Source organism: Rhinolophus hipposideros, assembly GCF_964194185.1.
Source record: "Rhinolophus hipposideros genome assembly, chromosome: 22".
Lineage (NCBI taxonomy): Eukaryota > Metazoa > Chordata > Mammalia > Chiroptera > Rhinolophidae > Rhinolophus > Rhinolophus hipposideros.
Genome location: NC_138068.1, coordinates 41,404,004 through 41,422,412, shown reverse-complemented (window position 1 = coordinate 41,422,412; position 18,409 = coordinate 41,404,004). Strand labels below are relative to the sequence as shown.

General features: G+C 36.7%; 1 protein-coding gene across 13 annotated transcripts in view; it reads right to left on the bottom strand.

Annotated features, from left to right (window-relative positions):
* The window catches only part of KIZ (kizuna centrosomal protein), a 147,384-nt gene that overhangs the window by 45,222 nt on the left and 83,753 nt on the right, over positions 1-18,409 (bottom strand). For 7 of the 13 annotated variants that reach the window (XR_013992274.1, XM_081033947.1, XM_081033953.1 and 4 more), the window contains 2 exons: positions 11,316-11,466; positions 324-489 (listed from right to left, as the gene is read on the bottom strand). Coding sequence is in view for 12 of the 13 variants with exons in the window: in XM_081033947.1 (XP_080890073.1) it covers positions 324-489; positions 11,316-11,466 (317 nt within the window). In the remaining variant the exon portion in view is untranslated. The remainder of the gene's footprint in view (positions 1-323; positions 490-11,315; positions 11,467-18,409) is intronic. The other 6 variants (XM_081033949.1, XM_081033955.1, XM_081033951.1 and 3 more) reach the window with 1 other exon arrangement.

Here is an 18,409-nt window from a genome sequence, read left to right as displayed (position 1 = left end):
TTTAATGGACGCGTCTCCATCTTAGTAGGATGATCAAAATGATCTACTGCCAAGTGATTACTTTTTAAGATTCATAACTTATAAAAACTTAATTTATTGGAAATTCAGCAGAACTGCAGACCTATAATGAGATTTCCTATTCCTGTTAGGCTAAACAAAATCATGTATTTATCAGAAGGTGGTATAAAACAAATAACACGTTATGCATATCAAGATCAGAAGTATTCTCTAGTCCGCTCTATTTCATAGGTATACCTTGAGAGAGGGTGTTGGGTTGACTCTGAATGCACTTTTGCTATGGATAGCCCGCTTAACAATAGTACCTTGTTCCCTTGTAAGAACACTGTTGAGCCATAGAGCCGGTTTTGCTTCCTTTATTCCACTATTGTCATTCAGAATAGATGGCAAGTTGCAAGAGAATCCATTACTGTGAACAGCTGACCTAGCTTCACACTCTTCTGTAAGGGCTCTTTTCAATAATGCTGTTGCCTACAGTGTTTAAAAGAAAGCACAAAGAAATAAAAACAAATTGTAGCTACATTCCCCTTGGTCTCAAGACTCAGGCTTCAAATATAATTTTAGGTTAAGCTTTACTTAGGATTTAATTTGCTTCCTGCCATTTAACTAAAATTAAAATGTCTTCAAGATAAAATAACATCTGATTATTTTCTGGCAGAATTTAATTCTTTACAACAACTTACACTAGAAATAATTCATTTTTTTTTTGAGGACTCAATCTTATGTAATGCAGAAGTGTTCTTCTACTTGTCAAATATGTGTATGACATATGACCACCTCTGTTAATCTAGGCTGGTTTATCAAAGATTTTTCCTTTTCATTGCATGAATCCATTGGTTTGAATTGAGAAAGATCTGGAAAAATGTGACCTCATGGTATACCCGTCCTTCTACAATTGGCCTCTGAACTTCCCCCAAATGGGAAGACTGGAGGAAAACTTGGTGGCTGAGGAGGAGACACTAAGCAGAAAGAGAACTGACCTTGTTCTAAACCATAATCTTCGATCGAGAATATAGATGCTCTGCATTTTGCTACTAAGTCTGCTGTGGAGCTAGGGAAACTTATCTGCCACACTGCCTATCTGTTTTCAAAGGGCACTGAACTGTCTTACCCATATAACCTCATGTGTCCTGGGCATCGAGGTGGGCAGAGATTTTATCACAGCCAACTTGAGAGGTTGAGAAAAAGTGGCAATTACAGGACAGGTTAATACCAATGTCTCTTAATTTCCAGGTCAGCACTCCTAAAAATACACTGGTAGCAAGAGTAAAACAATCAATGATGACATTGTCCTGCTGCCAGCGTGTATGTTTCTCTCTCACTTCCTTCTGGGAAGTGGTAATGTGCTCAGGTGGTTGGGAGAGGAAACCTTGTCGGTGGTGTTGACCTTTCACCAGTATCTTACAACAGTAATAAATACAGGTCCGTGTCCAACCTATCCTGTGGGAAATGGAGATGAGACTCTACACATTAATATGAAGAGAGGAACTGGACAAAGTCTCACAGGTCATCGTTAGTCCAAAAGTAAAGCGGTAGCAACATAATTATCAAGTGAGCAAGATAATAATCTTTCCTTGTAATTTACATGAAAGAAGGCAAAAATACCCTGACAGGGAGACTCACTGAGGCAGAATGCGGAAGAACTGCGCTTGCAAGTTTGACTTTGAACACACAAGACCACTGCCATCAGCCTTGATATCCCTGCAAAGCTCCTACCCTTTGCTCTCGCTAGGACTGCCTGGCCTCCTGGGCCTGCGGCCTATTCTAGAGACTGAAGCAGCTGATTTTAGGGGATTTAAGGAGTTCTAGTTGCCTCAGACAAAGGACGTGGTGTCAAGTTGGCCTTGCAGCCAGGACCTGTCTGAGGTTCAGTTCTATAGTAACTAGGAGCTTTTCCTCTTTTTGTATAAAGTAGTCCCTGGATTTTACTCCAGTTGTGATAATTCTCTGTTGGGATGATCTGCACAGTATCCCTGTTTCTGCAGAGTGGGGTTAAGCATAGAGCCCTGCCCTTGAAGCTCAGGCTGGCTCCCATGACTGGCTGCCATTAAGCCCAAATCTCAGCTGCTCAGCTGCCTCAGCTGCTCTGTACCTACTTCCAGAATCTGTCCAGAAAGAGAGGGGTGAAGAGTAGTACCACCTCCTTCAACTACCATCTCTCAACCATCAGTGTGCTCTTCAGAGTATGCTGATGTGTCTCGTTTCTAGATATCTACCCTTCCTGACCTAGGCTGTCCCCAAAGAGAGTTAAGCTTGTATTCTGCGGGCCCAATAATCTGGGTATGTGAAAAGCATTTCAGAATATGAACAAAAAGAATTGGCCCAAATTCTGTAGTGAAAGCTACAATTTCCTTTCTGACATTTAAAATAATCCGAACTTGCTGAAATTATTTCAAATATGTATTTCTCCCTCATATGACTTCGTAATAGCCACCGTCTTAACACACATTTTAAAAAGAAAATTATTAAAGGACTGTTGAAGCTTTCCACACTTTGTCCTGTAGAATTTGCAGACAATGGAAACTGTTTGGATTATCAATGACTCATAACTTCTCACAAGTCTCTCAGTGATGACACACAATTTATATCACTGTTTAGCATATCCCTTTCATATCAGACCCTCTTTTGCTTTAGCTGGGTTCCAACTGGACTTCAAAAGAACACAGAATAAAATGTTACAATAATACTGCAAATATCTTTCTAATAAGTTCTTGTATACTTGATAAAAATGTCACCACAGCCAACAGTTCTACACTAAGTCTTTTTTTTACCATGGTGAGGTAAGTAAAGTGGTTAGCATACTGCAGGTTTTCATTTATTTCATGTATTTTTATCTAATTTATCTTCACTACTCATTACTCATATCTCTAGGATTTTTTTACTTTTTTGACAGAGACATTTATAAAAAGACTCATCTTTTAAAATAATTCTTTGTATAATTTCTCAAATATGAGTATTTTATATCTGTAAGAATTTTGATGAATGATCAAATTACAACATGGAATGGTTGGATTGACTTCTACTGGACCATGGAGTCAACAGAGAGAGCAGCAGATCTGCCCAATGTGTCATCATCCATCGTAAAGGAATCCACAATACAAGTCTCTACCAAGCAAGGAATAATGAAAAGCAAGGGCTGAAACAAAAGTCAATCTCAGACACGGAATTGTCAGAACAATTCTAGTCAAAAACAACTTGTGCAGAGTCAGGAAAAAACATCTGTATTGTTTGTAGATCTTTTATAAAGGTGTATTTCTAAAGAAGCGCCTAATTTGAAGGAGCTTGCAGTCTAAGACTGACAACACTAACCCATACCAGCAATGGAACAAAAGTCCACAGAAGAGTGAACAAGCTGCTTTACATATCTCATGCTGTGTGTGAAAACACTCTGCAAATCGGAGCTCTCTGAAAAATGCCACCAATTTTTACCATGGGCCTTCTGATAATGCTTATGAACAGACTGTGCACTGGTTCCAACTTATCTGTTAGCTAATAAAGCTCTCTTTGATTTCACGCATTTGGAGGCAAGGAGGGAGGACTGGAGACTGTCTCACTGTTCTTAGCAGTCTGAAGCCTAAGTCAATTCCAACAAACTTTTCTGCCTTCCCAGGAGCCAGCAGAAAAGACTCAGAAATTGAATGCTAAGGCACATACTATTTGCAAAATGACCAGTGGTGATAACTCCATATTTCAGATCTTAAGAAAGATAAAGTGTCCTATGAATTACACTTAGCAGGATACCTAGAATTATTGGCTCAATTTTACTCGAATTTTTCTCAAAGTTCAGTTTAAATATGGATCTTGCTAAGTCGAGAACCCAAGAGTCATGAAGGCTGACTCTTACTTTACATCCAGAAACTTATCAATTGTAATACTCAAATGCATAAATAGATAAATAAAGATATTAATGGAAAAGACTTTGTGTCCAAAACACCATTAAGAAAAATAAAAGTTGAAAATCAAACTGCTCAAAATATTGCAATGAATTATACAAATTTATAAAAAAAGAGTTCTTACAAGTCAATAAGAAAAAATATTACTAACCTAATAGAAAAATGAGCAAAGAACATGAACTAGCAAATTATAAAAGAAGAAATACAAATGGCTAATAAATAGGTAGGGGAAAAGTTTGACCTCAATTATAATATAAAGGTCAAATGAACAAAAAAATTGGATGTCATTTGCACTTCTCAATTTGGTGCTCAAAAAAAAAAAAGTTGATAGTATCCAGTTTCATAAAGCGCCCAGAGAAACGATATTTTCATCCATTCCTGGTAACTCTGATGACCCTTCCAGAGTGAGACATGGCAGTGCACAGCAAATGCCTTTGACCCAACAACTGGAGTTTGACAAACTCTTTGACCCAACAACTTTACATGTAAGAATTTATTCTAAGGAAGTGGCATGATTTTGTAAAAACTGAATTGCTCAGATGTTCTTTGAAACTTTTTTACTACAGGAAAAAAAATTAAAAACAACTCAAATGCTCAAGAATAGGAGCCTGGTTAAAGAGACAGTGGAATATTCCTACAGGGGTCTCTGGGCAGCCATTTGAAGTGATGCAGAACAGGTGATGGTATGAAAGGAAGTTCACTTGTGACAAGTCGGGAAAAAAGAAGATGTGTACACAAACAGTACAACTCATGTCAACATATTAAATATTAAAAACCATATACCACAATGTCAAAAGGTTAAATATGGCGAGTCAGATAGCGGGCAGTTTTCTTTTCTTCTTTTTATTTTAACATTCCAAGTTTGTTTTCTCCCTGCTCGTTTTTTTTAAAAAAACATGTCAGCTCGAAAAAAAACAAACTGTTTTTGTGATGGTGGTACAAATACAAAAAGAAAGTTAATGTGAAAGCATTTAACAAAACTGAAATCCCTTCTATATGTAGATCAGTGCTACCGTGTTTCCCTGAAAATAAGACCCAGCCAGACCATCAGCTTTAATGCGTCTTTTGGAGCATAAATTAATAAAGACCCGGTCTTATTTTAGTATAAGACCTGGTATAATATAATATAATACCTGGTCTTATTTTAATACAATCTAAGACTGGGTATAATATATAATATAATATAACATAATATAATATAACATAATATAATGTAATATAATATAACATAACATAATATTAATATAAAAATATAATTAATATAATACCAGGTCTTATATTAATTTTTGCTCAAAAGACGCATTACAGCTGATGGTCCAGCTAGGTCTTATTTTCGGGGAAACACGGGATTAATTTTTGCTCCAAAGATGCATTAGGGCTTATGTTCCAGGGGGATGTCATCCTGAAAAATCATGCTAGGGCTTATTTTCCAGTTAGGTCTTATTTTCAGGAAAACATGGTATTAATGCAGATACAGAAAGGCAAGATAATTTAAAAATCATGGATGTAGACAGGTGATAACATTTTCCCTTAAAATACAGATTTAACTGACACTTCCTCAAGAACTTTCCTCTTGCTTACCAGAAGTAATTTTTCAGTGTTTAAAGAGAAATGCAAGCATTAGCACTTAAGTTATATCAAAGTTATAGAAGAGGAAGGGGATTTTATCTATGTAGCATTAAAATAAAGGGAAAGTATTCTCATGAGCCAGCAAATAAGTATTCGATAGATAAGAATAAGAAATCACCACTTCATTTAGGGAGTGGTGGAGGGATTTCACCAGACCTACCTACTCTACACCTGCTTTGCCTGGAGTTTTCCGGGGTGGAAACACACATCACTTAGGAGAAAAGGAGTATTAAAGCACTTTATATTTTAATGAAGCACCCAACTCATTTTTTTTTCACATAAAGTAATTACAAATTTTTCTGATTTAAAACATGCAGCTCAATTATGTAATTGCTTAATAGGTTATGCGAGTGTTGTGGATCTTATCTAGTCTCTAGGGGACATAATCCGAGTTTCAGTTTCGGGGTTTTAATGATGTATTTACTCAAGAGACAGATTGACTCCTGCTGACAGCAAGGGGACTCACAGGTAAACATCATTTACATGTGGCTGTTTAATTAGCCATTTACCCAAGAGATCAAAGTAAACATTTCTGAGCTTCATTAGACTCTTAACCAAGTAAGTGCTAGTCGAGCTTTCTTAAATTTTGAAAATCTCTTACTTTTAAGAATTTTATCTACAGAGAAATATTTAACCTATAGTATTTACTAAATTCTAAATTTACTAAATTGTAAATTGTAAAAGAATGATGTGAAACCAGTCCTGGAAACCACAAAAGCATTTTGTCCTAAAGCTTGCAAGGCATGCCTTGCCCATGTCATTTTGGTAACATTGTTCTTTGGAGCTATACATTTCTTCAGTCACAACCTAACAGTTTGTGAACCTGCTTGCTTACTTCCATCTTTAAGGATTGATTTTTGTCATTAATTTATTGGTAATTTTTATGATTGTCAGTAAAATGAGATTACGATGATTTAAAAAGGAACAAAGCAGAATACCATCCGATTCCTTAATTATTAGTTGGGCAGCTCCGTCATTAATAATGGAGTTATTATTTGAAAAATTATGATTGGATTCATTGTCTGGAACTTGGAATATGTTTTCTAATATAAACAACACACTTTAAAAAAAATGAAAAACAGATGATTAAATAGCAAAGGGCATTTGACCAATGCTTATTTCACCCTTGACACAGCGGAGATGTGATGTATTTGTAGTGAACATGAATGGAAAACAATGTTGTTACAAAACAGTAATAAATAAAATTGACAATGAAGCCTGAAAAAACCTTTTTAAGATCTACATTTATCAACAGATATGGAATGGGTCTAAAAACAGAGGTTTTGTTATTCCTAAAGAACATTGTTCTTTCTTAAAGAACATTCACACAAACGGTATCATATCTCATCCAAAACAAAACTGTTTTTACGGAGGCACATATAATACAGTAAAATGAAAATGTGTGCAAGAAGGATACACAAAAGGTTATTTTTAGAAAGGAGCACGGGATTCTTGAGAGGCACATTGGGGGCTGTGTCTATAGCTGCAATAATTTATTATACAAGAAGGGAAGAGGGCAGAAAGAAAGCTAGAGGAAGAAGAGAAGGAGAGGGAGAAAAGGAAGGGAGAGAGGAGAGAAAGGGCATGAGAAGGGAGCGGAGGGGAAGTGAAAGGGGGAGAGAAAAAAGATGAGAGAAGGAGGAGAAAGGGAGAAGGGAAGTAGGAAAAGGGGGAAAGAAGGAAGTTGAAACAAATATGGTACAACGGTAACAACATACTGTATGTGAATTTGTGTTGGTAGGCATGGGATTGGTGGGTTCATTTTATCACTCTATGTATGTATGTTTGATATGCTTTAAAAAAGACCTCCTATTCTCTTTTAATTTAGGGGACAAGGAAAAGGGTGGGGGCTTGAGAAGGACTGAAGGTGCTCTGAAAGGCTTGAGAAACAATTGCAGGAGCTCTGGACCACACAGCGACACAAGTGTGTGACTTCGAGACAGAAGTGGCAAGGCTTGCTTGCCTCCAGGAGGGGCACGTGTAGAATCCTTGAACTATGTGCATGATGAAAATAAAAAGTTAAAAAGGACCCAAGACAGAAAACCCTATATTATGTATACAGATGAAAAAACAATTTGAAATAAGACAAACCCGTAAGACATTATTACATTTAGGAGAAGAAAGACCATCTCTTTGACTATGGCTTTTCTGGATAAAGACAAAGACTATAACGAGAATGCTCTAAATCTGGTTCCTCCCCTTGTGCTTCCCTTGGGAATTTGCTCCATCAGTTTCCATTTTCTGTTCAGTATCTTCATACTGTCCCTGTGCACCAGCTCCTAAGTCAGGCCCCTCCTTGTCTTGTCTGAACATCTGCAGGGCTTCCTCCTCCACGATCTCAATCCTAATCTAAGCAGATGAAATTCCCTAAGGCAATGCAGAATCTTATTATAAGTCCTGTTCAAGCGGCTTCCAGGCTTTTCAAGATCTAGTAAACTAAACACAAGCTCCCTAGCCTGGGCTGGATACTGCACAATTGGCCCGGATGACCTTGGACTTTCTTGCCCACCATCTCCAGCCTGGAGCCACACGTCAGCCACAGAATATGACTCCCAACTCCATTCCTGAATACATGTTGGCTTTCCCGTGTCTGTTCTTTGGCTCATAACAGCCCTTCCCTGTCACCCTACCCTGTACTCTTTGACTGTCAAAATCCTGTCAGTCTTCTGGTTACCAATTTGTACTTTCTAATCCCCTCACCTTCTCCCTCATCCCCACACCCCTCCAATCTATAATAGCAGCCCTCAGTTTTTTTTCTCTGCATCTCTGAGACAGTTTCTGATTAGTTTGTTCATTTATTCTTTTCTTCAGATTCCACAGGTAAGTGAGATCATATGGTATTTGTCCCTCTGTCTGACTTATTTCACTTAGCAGTAATGTTCTCTAGGTCCATCCATATTGTCGCAAATGGTAAGATTTCATTCTTCTTTGTAGCCGAGTAATACTCCATTGTATAAATGTACCACAGTTTCTTAATCCAGTCATCTACCGATGGGCATTTCGGTTGTTTCCATGTCTTGGCTATTGTGTAAAGTGCTGCAATAAACATAGGGGTGCATAAATTTTTTCGAATTAGTGTTTTGGATTTCTCTGGATAGATACCTAAGAGTGGAATTCTGAGTCATAAGGTAGTTCCATTTCCAGTTTTTTGAGATACCTCCATACTGTTTTCCATAGTGGCTGCACCAATCTGCAATCCCACCAACAGTACAGAAGGGTTCCCTTTTCTCCACATCCACACCAGCACTTGTTGTTTGTTGATTTATTGATGATAGCCATTTTGACTGGGGTGAGGTGGTATCTCATTGTGGTTTTTATTTGGATTTCTCTAATGATTAGTGAGGTTGAGCATTTCTTCATATGTCTGTTGGCCATCTGTATGTCCTCCTTAGAGACATGTCTCTTCATGTCCTCTGCCCATTTTTTAATTGGGTTGTTTTTTTGGTATTGAGTTGAATGAGTTTTTCATAAATTTTGGATATTAACCCCTTATCAGATGTATCATTGACAAATGTCTTCTCCCATTCAGTAGGATCCCTTTTTGTTTTATTGATGGTGTCCTTTGCTGTGAAAAAACTTTTTAGTTTGATGTAATCCCATACGTTTATTTTTTCTCTTACTTCCCTTGCCCGAGGGGATACATCAGTAAAAATATGACTAAGAGTAATGTCTGCAAGTTTACTTCCTGTATTTTCTAAGAGTTTTATGATTTCAGATCTTACATTTAAGTCTTTAATCCATTTTGAATTTATTCTTGTATATGGTGTACGGAGGTGGTCCAGGTTCAGTTTTGTGCATGTGTCTGTCTAGATTTCCCAGCATCATGTATTAAACAGACTGTCTTTACCCCAATGTAAATTCTTCTTTCTGTTGTCATATAGATTAAATGACCATATAGGCATGGGGATATGAAAGACAGTTTGGGGAATATAATCAATAACATTTTAAAGATTTTGTACGGTATTTTATGGACACTTGTCTTAGGGAGACTACTTCATGGACAGTATAGATGCCTGACCATTGCAGTGTACACCTGAAGCTGAAGCTGAATAATAATGAATGTCAACTATAATTTATATATATGCATATGTATATACATACATATGTACATTTAATATATGTATATAGATATAGATATACATATATATACATATATAGTCACAGGATGTGGAGTACAACATAGAGAATAGAATCAGCAGAACTGTAACAGCTATATACAATGTCAGAAGGGTAGTAGATTGGGGGAGGGGAGTTATCACTTTGTGAGGGGTATAAATGTTGAACTATTACATTTTTACACCTAAAACTAATTTAAACAAAACAAAACAAACCTGTCAGTCTTTTAAGAGTCCCCTCACACCCCCTCTACTCCTTCCATTATAAAGTCTGCCCTCACTGCATCTCCAGATGGCTTGGCTCCCTTTTCTGAAGGGCTATATTCTTTGTCATTTTCTTATTTTACATGCATCCCACTGCGCCTTTCCCCAGAATGAGGCCACGTTTTATTTATCTCCTTCCCTCCGATGGATCTGGCTGGTACATGTGTGTAGAAATGGATCAATATGTATTTGCTGAATTGACATGAATGACAAACCACACAGTGTTTTTAAAGAACGGAGTGGGGAAAGAAAACCAGAATGCTATAAGATGCTTCCAAGCTCCTTAGAAAATGTTGTGGTAGATATGTTTAGTTGTGGCTCTGTTGTGGTAAGTATGTTCAGGACTTGAATTAGCTTTATGTAAGGAACTGAGATTCCTACACAAATCAATATTCAAAAGGCCTGAGATCAGAAAGTTAAAACAAACCACAAAACCTCACTTATTACTTATCACTTTTTCAAATACATTAATCATTATTAAGAATGTAACTATTTCCTCTTGGAACTACCTTATGACCCAGCAATTCCACTCTTAGGTATCTATCCAGAGAAGCCCAAAACACTAATTCGAAAAAAATTATGCACTCCTATGTTTATTGCAGCACTACACACAATGGCCAAGACATGGAAACAACTGAAATGCCCATCGGTAGATGACTGGATTAAGAAACTGTGGTGCATTTATACAATGGAGTATTACTTACCCATAAAGAAGAATAAAATCTTACCATTTGCAACAATATGGATGGACTTAGAGAACACTATGCTAAGTGAAATAAGTTAGACAAAGAGATAAACACCATATGATCTCACTTATATGTGGAATCTAAAGAATAGAATAAATGAACAAAGTAATCAGAAACTGTCTCAGAGATACAGAGGAAAACCTGAGGGTTGCTAGATGGGAGTGGAGTGGGGGTGAGGGAGCAGGTAAGAGGATTAGAAAGCACAATCGGTAACCACAAGATTGCCAGGGGGATACAAAGGACAGTTTGGGGAATATAATCAATAACATTGTAAAGATTTTACAGGGTATCCGATGGACACTTGTCTTATTAGGGAGACCACTTCATGGACAGTGTAGGTGCATGACCATTGCAGTGTACACCTGAAGCTGAATAATAATGAATGTCAACTATAATTTAATATACATATAGTCACAGGATGTGGAGTACAGCATAGGGAATAGAGTCGGTGGAACTGTAACAGCTATATACAATATCAGAGGGTTACTAGATTTGGGGAAGGGGGTTATCACTTTGTGAGGGGGTATAAATCTCTAATTATTACATTGTTTTGTACACCTGAAACTAATAACTAAAAAAAAAAAAGAACTTATCTAGTCCTCAAATCAGTATCTTATACATCTTGAAACTATTTTTGAAAAATGACTAACCCTTGTCCTCTGGTCCATGTTTTTGAGTAGGAAAACTGATTCAGACAGCTTAGGTACCTCTTCTTTGATCGAATTATCCTGTTCTTTCAAGGTGGCAACACACTGACCCAACTGTGCCCTCATGTAGCCTGAGGTGGGTGCTTGTTCAGATCTGTAAAACAGAAATAGGAGACATATTACACATTTAAAATTGAGTTACTTATGAGATTCCCACATTTTTTAAGACCCCCCCTAATCAAGTTAGTATAAGACAAGCTATACAGAAAAGCCTAGAACCTAATTTATCCTGGACTAAGAGAACTTCTAGAGTGCAAGTATCTTTTTTTTTTAACTTTTATTTTATTGTGGTTATGATTTCATTGCTAGATGAGCATTCTTAACTTTGGCTGCATGGTGACACTACCTGGGAAGCTCTGTAAAATCCAGGTACCCTATAGAGGCTAGTAAAATTGGCCGGGGGTGTGGCTCGCCATCACAATTTTTTAAGGCTCACAGTGATGCTATAGCTTCAAATCACTGCATAGATGGCTAGGCTGCTTTTAAATGTGGTTCACAAAAACAGATCACATTTCTATGTTAGCAACAGTTTGGCCTTATTATACTCTTACTATAATTTAAAAAATTAATATACTATTAGGAAAGAGTTAAAAATTAAGCCTACATTGCTGCCTAGACTATGGTGTTTAGATACTAAAAGGCACAGTGGCACCTTAGAGAAATTCCCTATTCCAGGTCTGGGGCAGGAATTGCACAAGATGAGCCTGGGACGCACTGTTACATCAGAAAGTAAGAAAGCTGTCAGAGACTACTGAGTCATGTCAAAACCTTCAGGGACTATCCTGGAGGGGTTCCTATTGGCCAAAGGTGGGACAATTTGAGCACCAAAAAGAATTATGATTGCAATGGACTGACACAGATAATATATAAAAATCCATGACTTAAAAAAAAAAATATCATCTTTAAAAAGGAGAAATATTGTCACATGCTACAACATGGGTGAATGTTAAGGACATTATGCTAAGTAAAATAAGCTGGTCACAAAAAGACAAATACAGTGTGACTCCACTTACACAAGGTGCCTAGTGTAGTCAAACTCATAGAAAGAGAAAGCACAATGGAGATTGCCAGGGGCTGGAGGAGGGAGAAATGGAGAGTGGTTTATTTCAGTTTATAACATGAAAAAGTTCTGGAGATTGGTTGCGCAACAACATGAATGTACTTAAGACTAGTGACCTGTACACTTAACAACAGTTAATACGATAAATTTTATGTTATGTATATTTTGCCACAATTAAAAATATAAACAAAGAAACCTTTGGAGGCTGCTAGGGCAGTAACTCATTATTCTGAAAACTGGTTAGTAAAGGAACAGAACATTTTGACATTTTATCCTGTCTTTGTGGTCAAAAAAAGGCATTTCCAAGTTACCTAGTAGTTGATGGGAAAAGTTCTTCCAACTACAAAATGCAGAAGAAATGAATGAGTTAGAAAAGTCATTTTAAAAGTCCAAATTAATGCATCTAGGAAATGATAACAAATTTGTGATTGCTTAACAGTAAACTTTATATTTGAGGCATCAGCCTGCCAACACTCAAATCCATGGATTAGTCTTAGCACCACTAATGACGGGATGACTAGACATCGTGTGCTGGAGGAAGTGTAGTAAGAAATACAAGCACTATCTATGATGTCATCTTGCCAAAATAACTGGCGTGGAATATTATCATGTATCTGAATGGAACCATCAGTTTACAGATAATGTCATTTGGATCCTGATTCAAACAAAGCAAATGTAAAAAGACTTTCAGAGATAATTAAAGCAAACTTATAAGGACTAGGTACTGTGTTTCCCCGCAAATAAGACCTAGCCAGACAATCAGCTCTAATGTGTCTTTTGAGCAAAAATTAATATAAAACCAGGTCTTATTTTACTATAAGACCGGGTCTTTAATATAATATAATTACTATGATATGATTAATATAATATAATATAATATAATATAATATAATATAATATAATATAATATAATATAATATATCGAGTCTTATATTAAGTTTTGCTCCAAAAGGCACATTAAAGCTGATTGTCCGGCTAGGTCTTATTTGGGGGGAAACACAGTATTCAATAAAGAATTTTGTTAAACAGTAATGTATTAAATCCTTATATGTTAGAGATATAAGTATTTGTGAGTAAAGTATGTTATTTGTTTTAAACTCCTCGAGAAAAAAAAGTATGGGTGAAGGAAAGATAAAACACCAGCAAAATGTTGACAACTGGTGGATCTGGGTAATGGGTACATGGGACTGCATTATACTGTTATATCTGCTGTTGTGAATATTTTTACATTTTCAAAGTAAAAAGTTTTTAAAAAGTGAACTGTCTGCAATTTACTTGGAAATACATAAAAATAAGAGATTGAGATTGACGGATGGAAGGATGAAGAGACTAAACAAACAGACTAATACAATGTCAAAGGTAGAATCTGGGTGGTGGGTATATGAATGCTCACTGTACACAGAGTTCTTTCTACTTTCCTGTATGGAAATTTTCATACTAAATGTTTGGGAATAAAAGTAAGTCTAGGTACAATTCAGAACCTTCTTTTTTGTTTTTTTTTTTCATAAACTTTTACTCATTTGTGTTTTTCCAGGACCCATCAGCTCCAAGTCAAGTAGTTGTTTCAATCTAGTGTGGAGGGCGCAGCTCACAGTGGCCCACGTGGGGATCAAACCAGCAACCTTGTTGTTAAGAGCACCGCGCTCTAACCAACTGAGCTAACTGACCGCCCCTCAGAACCTTCTTTAATAAATCTTAATTGTTATAACCTTTGCCTGACCTACTAACTCTAGTTTTTCCCAATACTTGAAGTGTGATGCTTCGCTGGAATCCTTGAACTTCCTTAAAAATTTCCCAGAATTATTCCAAGGTTTTGGGCTGGTTTGGTAGAAGCCCCTTCAGCAATTTGTCTCTCTTGGTTCCATCCAGACCTCACTAATGTCATAATGCCATCCAATTCCTTTGTACTGATTCTATGTAAATGAATTTACATTTACGTCTATATTTTGTTTCATGACAAATTTCCCTACTGGGAAAATGTACTCACAGGCCACCAGCATATTGTAGTCCATTCAGACAGTATATTTCTCATAAAGAGAAATATACTTCAGATAAAGAGAAAATATTTTCTCATAAAGAGAAAAAGATTTTCTCATGAAGAGAAAAAAACTGTGTTTTTGGCCAGAAAGCATGCTTAGTTAGGTTGAATTAAACTTTAATAAAAAGGTTTAATTAGGATGAATCAAATTAGTTAATTTAGTTGGGATGGAGTAATTATCAGAGACCAGCCTTTCTAGTAGTAACTGTGCACATGATTTCTGCAGAGACAAAGTCAAGGCAAGACTGTTACTAATATCCCTGCTAAATGTAACCATACTTTGGGTCCTGGCATGAAAGAACTAGTTAAGGTTTCCTATAATTATTATACGTACCTCACAAAAATGACAAAACCCATTAATTGACTTCCATGGGTCAAACAGCAAATGAGCCATTGAAGGAGGTACAGCAACTAGAATTTGCGACTTCTGAACAGCCAAGCCACCACAAAGCATAAAGCCAGGCTTTCTTACAGATTTATTTCAGGGAAGATTGAGCAAGGAGTGCAGGAGCCATGGCTGTCATTGGAATCTCGCCCATGGTTCTACATACCAAACCCATCAAATCAAAAAAGTGGTACAGAGGATTTAAAGGAGTTTTATTCTCTTTTGCCCACTTTACATTGGAAAATTTGTAACATCAATGCCACACATGAAAAACAAAGTTTAATGCCAGCTAAATTATATACTCCTTTAATTAAAAATACAGTAAAAGAATAAGGATCACTTCATAAATTATATAAATATCTAACCACTAAGTTATACACCTGAAATGAATATGATATATTCAAAGTCAACTGTAATTGAAAAAAATAAAATAAAACTTTAAAATATTTTTAATAAAAGAATAGACTTTAAGTAGCCTACAATTCATTTTGTATACTTGGAAAGGCTTCTAATCAGAAAACTATAAACACTTGGCACTTTTTCCAAGGCAATTTAAACAAATGTACCAGAATTTCTTAACTATAACTAATTTATAATAGACCGGTAATTTGACCAAAGTTTTAAATGCATACAAAGTAATAAATACCCTGAATTTTATTCTGAACATAAGTAGAATAAAGGGGTTTTTACATACTGTACTCCAAACAATATGAAAGCTGACTCAATTGTTCAGCCTGAGTTTGAGAGCACAACTGGGCAATTGTATCTGAAAGTAGCCACTAACAGATACAATAAATTGCACCAGGGGAAAAAATAAAATAATGGGTAGTTTCATTAGGATTTTCATATAACATAAAACTACTTAAGTAATCATTTTTATGTTAAAATGTTTTCCAGAAGGCAACAACAAACAGAATTTTTTATCAATTACCCGAATGACATGAATCATATTTGAATAATTCATAATTATCTAAAATAACCACGTGGTCCTCCACCTAATAAAAGTAAACCTTTCATATGAAGATCTTTGAACACTTAACCCTTGATATAAGAAAAATCAGTAATGATGAAACAAGTTTTTTTTTTCTTTTAAGATGCTTCATTTTGTGAGCAGGAATTCAGAAGTCTTCACACTATCTTTTAGTGTATGCTATGGGGCAAATATCCCATGTTACAGACGAGATCAAAGAGACAGATATTGATTGGTATGGTTCTGTCTGGGGCACAGGCCGCGTTGCTGCCACAGCAAACACGGCATTTAGGAGTTCATAACCTGTGAGAGCCTTCCCACTCTGCCTGGCCTAGAATTCTCTGATATGAGAGTCATTAAAAATCAAGGAACGAAAGTAGATCATTCTCTCCCAATCTGTGTTTCTACAATGGTTTATTAAATTGACCAGTGGACTGCTTTGGTCCAGAGGAGAATGCAAAGGAGACAGGAATATTTCACTTAGGGGAGTGCTGAGCAGTAACTTGGGGGTTGAGGGGCGTAGGGCATGCCTAGATCAAGGAGAACATGGGGGAGCCTGATGCCATGATTAAAACCTGTTAGAAAGAATCTGTATTTAAAGATCTGACTGCTCATCTCTCAAAGGTCATATAAACACTTGGCACTTTTTCCAAGGCTAGAGAGTAAACCAGTGACAATCAGTGTGCACTAATTAGCAACTCCAGTCACACATAGGGCAATTCTAATTGTAACAGCAAAACACTGACGTTAGTAAGCATTCCTGACTTCTTCATCTGGCTTTAAAAAATGATTGTGATAAGAAACAGTCTTGAAAGCTCTAGATATTAATTTTAAAATTTGTGTTGGTCATAAACAAGGATCATTTCTTATGGAAGGCTGATTTATACATAACTGTAGATCAATAGTCATATAAAATGCAACCTTTCATAATGGAAATCAATGCTGTATTATGCATGTTGAGAAACTATAACAAACGTTGGTCTAGTAGATGTAGATACATCTTATCATCCACAATCAGAGTTTGGCACCCAGGTTAAGAGTCACATAATGAATTATTCAGTCTAACAAGTCAGTTTGCACAGAGAATTATAAATGCATATATGCTTTCTATGCCACATACCACAACGTGGTTTATATGAAATAGTATATCAACAGATATACAAGGCAGAGAAAGAAATGGGCCTGGTTAAAGACCCTTAGAACACACAATCACCAAATGCCCTACAGAGTGCAGTGACTCCTTCCCAGCCAGCTTCTTCCACCACCTTGTAAAGGAGTATTTGTATTTCACATGATAAAAAAACATGAAAAGAGAATTTTCTTATATTTCCCTTTACTAATTTAAGTTGGAAAACTAATGAACAGAATGGTCATTTCAAGCATTTCCCATAGTTTGGACATCGCGAGTACATATGCAGAAGGTACTGTAAACACATTCAGGACTTGCAAACCCCATCTTATGGTCTGTGAAATGACATCATATGAATAGCCAAGTTCTCTTGTGACAAGTTCCTTTTAGAGACCATTATCCTGACTTCTTACTCCTTGATGGGATCCAATAGACTTATGGTAAATTCTTTCTAAAAAATCTAGGTTATCCTTCCTACTTATATCAGTAACATGAAAAAGCCTATGTGGCACACTGAAAAGTAGAGAAAATAACATTGGATGTAAGATATGAGTAACTAGACCCAAAGCCCCTCTCAGCCAAAAGAGGTCCTTTCAGATGGGCTTCTATAGACACTTATCTGGTGACCATGTTCAAGTAACAATTTGTGCTCTATTAGTAAATGGTAGCGATGTATTTCAGTAAGAAGAAATATATTCAGTTCCCAAAATAAAAATCAGGGTTAGGACACTGGCAACATTCTTGCAACATAAATTAGGAACCTACCAGGTGCCAGGACTGAACAAACCATTAAACATATTACACATTTATAACTTTATGAACTCAGTAAGTAGCCCAGATGCCACAAAGCTTCTGAGGCCATGGACAGGAACCCAGACCGCCTAAAAGGTGCATAGAGGGTATGGAATAGATTTCTGATTGACTTAGGAAGGATGTACAAGAATCATGGTTTATGTGTGCCAACTACTCTGCAAACAATTAAATCTCTTTCTCTTGTCCCATCTTTATAGACATTTAAGGCACATCCTTGGAGTGGTGGCTCTCAAACTCGAGGGAGCAGAGTTCCCTTAAGGATTCATTAAAACCCGGATGGCTAAGTCCCACCCCTAGATTTCCAATTAAGTGGATCCTGGATAGGGCGTGAGAAGGTGTGTTCCTAATAAGCTCCCAGGTTTTATTGATGCTGCTGAAGGTACCTTACATGTAGACTGGGAATCTATATCTTCTAGATTGGGGGCCTATATCACTGACCTTGGAAATTTAGGAACCCATCTGGGGTTTGGACCTGTCAAGGACATCCATCCAGGTGGTGGCTATACTGGGTTATAGGAGGTCTAACAATTAAGTTTGCAAATTTGTTTCAACGATATTGCTAACCTTTTGTTGATATCAGAGGGATTATTCATTATGAATTTGTACTAACTGGACAAACAGTTAACCAAGTTTACTATTTGG